Raw genomic sequence first — 7,016 nt, 5'->3', positions numbered from 1 at the left:
CTATCAACTGCTCATGCAAAAGGGGCCTTAGTTGGGACACTTTCACATGAGCAGTGGATAGGCAGTGAAAGGACTGTCAGGCCTCTTTACCACGGACTGTTGATAGGCAGTGAAATGCCTCTCAAAGGGCTGGTGCACACCGAGCGGGTTTTTCGGCGTTTTTGCAGCCGCTTGCGACTGCGGATACGCTTGGTCAATGTATCTCAATGGGGTGGTTCACACCAGAGCGGGAAGCATTTTGCTGAAACGCATACTCCCGGGGTGAGGCATTTTTTGGATTGCGGAGGCGTTTCTGCCTCCAATGTTAAGTATAGGAAAAATGCAAACCGCTCTGAAAAACGCCAGTTCTGAGCGGTTTTGCCGGCGTTTTTGTTACAGAAGCTGTTCAGTAACAGCTTTACTGTCACAAAACTGCAAAATGCTAGGTGAAACGCTACAGAAAAATAAGAAAAAGCGTTTCAAAATCTGCTAGCATTTTGCGGATCTGCTAGCCGTTTTTGGTGTGCACCAGGCCAAACTCTCACAACTGCTCACTGCTGCCTGGTAACTGCTTGCTGAGCACACAGTGCAAATTCCCGCGGAAAAGAGGCCTAAGGCCTCGTTCACATTGCGCTCTGTTTGCATTGGCCTTTTTTTGAGGGTTGTGTGTTTTTGGTTTTTTTGGTTTTGTTTTTTTTTATATTGTACACATGCTTGCTGTCAGCTTGCAAGACCACAAATTGCATGCAGTCTGTAAAAATGCTTACAATATACAGGTAGTCCCGACTTACGAACGCCCAACTTATGAACGACCCGCCAATATGAACAGCATGCATTCTGTTTGGGAACAAGTCCCAAAAAATTCAAATTGAACGTGTTTTTGAGAAAATTGATTTTAAAAAAATTCAAAGAGAAAATAGCTTTTGAACTTGTATAAGCCGGTACAGAGGGCAGAGGTGACAAACAGGGGGACACTGGAGACACAGAGTACAAAAAATTGGTACAAAAAATTGCAGGGAAATGAACGCTGGGGGGGGGGTTTTAAAAAAAAAAAGTTTGATCTAATAATCGGGCGGTTCTAGACTTTTGCTGCTGCCTGAGGCAAACTTATGAGGATGAGCATTTTTTTCAGTTGTTAAAAATATTTATTTTAAAACCGAGAATTGAAAGGCACTAAAAATGCAGACAGACAAAGGTAAATGTAGGAAAAGTTGCAGAAAACTCTTGGCTTTCTGCTCAGACAAGTGAGCTCCCAGCCACACATTTTCATACTGTACTGATAGTAATCTTGAGAACTTCACAGTCCCTGATTTGTGGGGCCCCTAAGGAGCTTGGGGCCCTTGGCAGTTGCCCAGTTTGACCCCATGGAAGCACCTGCCCATCTGATTAAGGCTGTGCAAAGTTCCTGTACATTTCACTTATTGTGAACAAAAAAAAATCAGCCTTGTTTTGGTTTCATTTCAAATCTCGGATATGGAGAAGAGGGATAGTCAATGAAATGCAAATAATTCCGAGTTCATCCAGGATTATGCAATTGCTGTATGCAAATATATGCAGCTTGAGGCTGGGTTCACATATGACATATCATGAAAGGCTGCGTTTTATGTCAAGTTTTGTTAATGTGTTTTGTTTTGTTTTTTTTGTATGATTGTGGTGCGTTTGCGATGCATTTTTCAGGTGTTTAGCGGTTCGCATATACAAAACGCATATGTTTTGTATGTGTTTTCCATGCAATTTTATATTTAAAATTTATTTATGCAAATCACTTAGACATCATGAAGCAGAATTAGAGCAAAATATATTTTGGGGAAAAGAACGCATGGAAAACGCTATGCATCTGTGTCACCATAGCCTTTCATTATGTATGATTTGGCAGCTTTCCTGCATAATATGTGTGTACCCAGTCTGAGAATGGACCAAAGTGGAAATTCAATTTGATTTTTTTTTTTTTTAATGAAATTTTTATTTTGGTATACAACATATACAAAAAAACAATCATAACATACCCTGGTCTCTTTTACAGGCCCACCCCACAGATCCCTTCCTCATTGCACAACAGAGATTACATAATAGTCGTCCAGTAGCAATAGGAGTCATATAGTTAGAGATCATATATCAATATGAAACTTAGATAACTATTTTCTCTAGATCTTGTAGATTTTTTTTTTTTTTACTGAATCTATATCCTCATATATATTTTTATATACGGGTAAATCACCATTGATATGTGACCTGAAGGTCCATTCACACTCATGACAAACCGTCAGCGGTTTTTAAGAACCGCTAGCACATGTAACACTATGGCAGTGTTCTCACTGCCGTGTTTGTGGTTAGCGTTAACCGCAAACATGTTACATGCATCGGTTTGCCGTCGATTTGCGAATGTGAGCAATGCATAGCACTACTAATCGCGATCGCTCCCAAAACACTGCAGTGTCCAGTGATTTTTCTTTTTTTTTCCCACGTTAATTGCGGACAAATCACTCCGGCGTTTTAGGTGTGAACGGAGCCTAAGTTCTGAAATCGTTGGTGCTAGGGATATTTTCCAAGCTAATGCCATAGCTCGCCTAGCATAGAATAACAGTAATTGAGCAAAAAAAATTTATTTTTTTTTTCTCCTCCAAGTGAAGTGTCTCCACAGTGATTCACAAGCATAGCTAAGTTTGTGAATGGGATTGGAGGGCCAATATGTTCCACTAAAAGTGGCTGCCTCCAGAAGGAAGATATTTTTTGTTTTTATTTTTTTTATTTATTTTTTTAAAGGGACACTTAGGCTTCTTTCCCACCAGGACGTTGCGTTTTAGGGGTTGTTATAGGTTGCATAACATGCCCCTAACACAACGTCTGGTGGTGCTGGAGGAGGACGCTACCAAGAGCCGCGTTAAACAGCACTACTTGGTGCGCCTTTTTTGTGCTCCTGGACTGCGGAGACCACGTGATCCGCATCACGTGGTCCCACCAGCCAATCGCCGCACAGAGCGGTCGCTCCAGGAAGTAAACACTGCATGTCACAGTGCAGTGAATATTAATTAGCCATGTGGTTGGCCGCGGAGGAGGAGGGGAGACCTCCTCCTCCAACATCACTGAGCATGTGCAAACAGTCTAACGCGGCTTAGCCCAGTATAACGTACAGCATGCAGCACTTTCTTTTAACTTGCTGCGTTGGTTATAATTTTTATTTTTTTTTGCCTTAAGTGACCCTTTAAGCTGCAGAAATGTGCATACAATATTTGCATGAACTTGGAAGGAACAACATCGAGCAAGAGGGACAGAACTGGGGACTGTGGAATGGGCTGGTGGACCCTATACCTATGGCTTCTTTCCACTCTAAACTGCTTGTGGAAAAGAGGCCTAAGATCAGCAGGACTGCCCTGCAACTGGTATTATTTAAAAGGTAATATGTATGGCAGCCTCCATATCCTTCTCACTTCAGGTGTCCTTTGGAGTAAACCAGGGGGCAGTTGTCACACTGCACTTTCTTTAGAGACAGCAGCCACCACCTTGGAACTTCCCAGGAGCATAACAATAGGGGCTGCAGCCTCTGCACCCGCTCAGGGCCTTTTTAGGGGCTGGAGGGGTCACAGCATGAGGAGAAAGCCATGGCCACACATGGTCCCCCTTCCCTCACATCGGGCTCTCCCCTCCAGCATCAATTAGTGTGTGTGCAGGTGGCGGGCAGCGGCAGATACACATACCTTCCTTGCATTCCATCACGGATGCTTCTCTCTCTAGTGTCTGATGCTACTTCCTGTATAAACAGGAAGTAGCGTCAGACACTAGAGAGAGAAGCATCCGTGATGGAATGCAAGGAAGGTATGTGTATCTGTCGCTGCCTGCCACCTGCACACACACTAATTGATGCTGGAGGGGAGAGCCCGATGTGAGGGAAGGGGGACCATGTGTGGCCATGGCTTTCCCCTCATGCTGCGACCCCTCCAGCCCCCTGGGGGGAGGGGGCCTCATAATTTCTGCAGGGGGGGCCCGGTGGCTCCTAGTTACGCCCCTGGAACTACCCGCCCACATCTGTGATCCTGGAGGTCACTTTGTATGTTTTAACTAAGAACATTTCTCAGCCTTCCTGTATATTGATGTTTTTCAAACCTTTTTCTCCTTTGGTTTTCCAGAATGGCATCTTCTGCTCTAAGAAAGGAGTTGAGCTGCCCCATCTGTAAGAATTTCTATACAGAGCCGGTGTCACTGACATGTGGACACACCTTCTGCCAGCAATGTATTGTGACTGCTCTGGATATGCAGAAGGGGTCTGGAGACGTTTATTCCTGTCCAGAGTGTAGAGAAGAGTATCCAGAGTGCCCTCCGCAAGAGAAGAACTTAAAGCTGTCTAACGTAGTGGAGCATCTCCGATCCATGTACCGAGAGTGCCAGGAGACTGAGATCTGCTGCACGTATTGTGTGGATTCTACTATCACAGCTGTTAAAACGTGTGTGCGGTGTGAGACTTCCATGTGTGATAAACATCTGGACGCCCACAATAAAGCAGTGGACCATGTGTTGTTGGAACCTACCTCGTCCTTTTACTTAAGCAGTAAAATATGCTTCACCCACAAGAAGCCATTGGAGTTCTATTGCTTGGAAGATGCCGCATGGCTATGTGCATCCTGCTGTCCACTCGCGAAACATGAGGGACACAAAGTGGAACCTTTAGAAGAGGCTTCTGAGGAGAAGAAAGAAAAAATGAGAGGTGTTCTTAAAATCCTAACTCCAAAGAAAGGGGAGATTGAGGAGCAAATTCAGTCTCTACAGGAGCACAAGATAAATGCACAAGAAAAAATAGACTATGAGAAGAAGAGAGTAATAGCTATGTATGAGGACCTCAAGAGACAGTTCGAAGTCCAGAAGGAGGCAGTCCTGAGCGAGCTCTCCAGGGGTGAGGAGCAGATCTCCCAGTCAGTTTCTGAGCAGATTCAGCAGCTGGAGAAACAAAGGGATCAGTTGTCCAAGAAGATGGCTGTCCTAGAGAAGCTGTGTAAAATGACCAACCCAATATCTATCCTGCAATGTCCAGAATCAGACCTAGAGGACAAAGAGACTATAAAACCTACTTTCTATAGTGTGGATAGTGTTCTCATCTCCCTTATGTTACACAGCTTCAAGACTGAAAACCTCACAAAGATAAAAGCTCAAATCACGTTCAACACACAAATAGCTAGAGATCTACATCTGGATGTGAAAACTGCCCATAACTTTGTGGTTGTATCCGATGACCTGAAAACCGCATCTTCCTCTGAAGAAAGTCAGAATAGACGAGAAATACCAGAGAGATTTAAAAACTACCCTCAGGTGATGACTGTGGAGAAGTTTGACAACAAGCGGCATTATTGGGAAGTAGAGATCGGGGATTACGGAGACTGGGCAGTTGGAATGGCTTATACCAGTGTAGGGAGAGAAGGAAAGGAGTCTTGTTTCGGATGTAATAAGTCTTGGATGTTCCGCAGGTGTGGTGCTGAATATTCAGCTCGCCATGGCGAAGAGGAAAAAGAGGTGTACTCTGTGTCTGTCTGCAACAAGATAGGAGTGTATCTAGATTTTGAAGCCAGGCGTCTGTCCTTCTACCAGCTGGGTGGCATCAGTAGACAGCTGTACACATTCAAGGCCACCTTCACTGAGCCCCTCCATATTGCATTCTATGTAGCAGAAAGAGCCTGGATTAAGTTAACACGCTAAAATGAGGCCACTGGTCTATCATCAGCTGCTCTGGTCTGGCTTCCACCAGAAATGATTAGGGATGATCCATGAAGCCACATACACATGCTCAACAAGTCTTTTACTATAAACAACTTTACAAACCACTACGATTAAAAAAAGTTGGAAAGATACGTCTTGGCGTGCAAACAACTATTATTCACACAGAACGACTTGACGGACAACTTGATGAACTACAAATTTACTCAACTGGTGAATGACTAATTATTTCTAGTTAGTAATGGAAGTCACTGAAAAGTCATAGCAGACTTCTGTACACGTTGCCATGTTGGACACAACTTCTCTCAGTTGGATTGACTTGAGCTGCGTCTTATCAGTTGTTGGTCACCTCTTATCAGTGATAACGCCTTGGCAAAAGTTGTCCAACTTCAAGTTGTTTGATAATTGTGCATTTAAAAGACTTTTGTTGAGCGTGTGTATGAGCCTTGAGAATCTAATAATTCTATCTTGTGTGCAAATTTGTATGACGTTTTGGAATTGGGACAATCCGGATCAGTATAAAATGCATTTGATTGACCCAATTCCAAGTTGCACGCAATATGCATTAAAGAGAACCAGAGGTGGTTATAAACGAACAAAAAAAATGATACTTTCCTAAGAAGAGTGAAGGCTTTGGATCTTCCAGTGGTCTGCGGTGTTACAGATCGACTGGTGTTCCTCATTTCAGTGGATTATTCGTCCAGCTGGGTACTTGAATGCCATCTCCTGGGAGTGCTCCCATCTTGCACTGGGCATGCGTAATTTAAAACTGCACTTGCCCAGAAAACACAAACAGTACACTTCCACCATGTTTGTGCGAGTTCCCCAATTTCGTATACTCAAGAAAGGGACGCGCTGGTTCATAAAATAAAGTAAGACCTGTATGAGCGCTTCCTCAAGCTAGGCACACACAAGAGATAATTAAAAAAACGAAAGGAAGATCTAAGGCCAATTTTACCACCTTCCATGTAGTCTTGAGAGTATATTTAAACAGCCTATTCTGTTGAGTACAACCATCAGCTAAAAATCTTTGCAAACTAAAGCTCTTTCAACAACGGTCTTTTATGCAGCACAATTGTCAAACAACTTTGTTTTGCAACCGCTAAAAGTTTTTTGTTGTTGTTCCAAAAGCTGATAAAATTCAATCCAACAGTTGGATTGACTTCTTATCAGCAGTTTGAACAATAGCAAAACACGTTTTCAGTTGTTTCAACTTGTTTCACAGCAAAAGTTGTTCGACAGTTGTGCTGCATAAAAGAGGGTGTGTATTGGGCTTAAAGGAAGGTTCAGGGAGGGTGGGTAAAAAATAAAAATCAATTTCCACTTACCTGGGGCTT

At 43.3% G+C, this 7,016-nt stretch overlaps 1 protein-coding gene across 1 annotated transcript; it reads left to right on the top strand.

The window, feature by feature from the left end:
- The first annotated feature begins 4,104 nt into the window (after positions 1 to 4,104).
- Positions 4,105 to 5,661, top strand: LOC137525942 (E3 ubiquitin-protein ligase TRIM39-like). The gene has a single exon (XM_068247152.1). The coding sequence runs from the start codon at positions 4,105 to 4,107 to the stop codon at positions 5,659 to 5,661; it is 1,557 nt and encodes a 518-aa protein (XP_068103253.1).
- The last annotated feature ends 1,355 nt before the right edge of the window (positions 5,662 to 7,016 follow it).

This window comes from Hyperolius riggenbachi, chromosome 7 (assembly GCF_040937935.1).
Source record: "Hyperolius riggenbachi isolate aHypRig1 chromosome 7, aHypRig1.pri, whole genome shotgun sequence".
NCBI classification, from domain to species: Eukaryota; Metazoa; Chordata; class Amphibia; order Anura; family Hyperoliidae; genus Hyperolius; species Hyperolius riggenbachi.
This window is presented reverse-complemented; position numbering and strand designations above follow the sequence as displayed.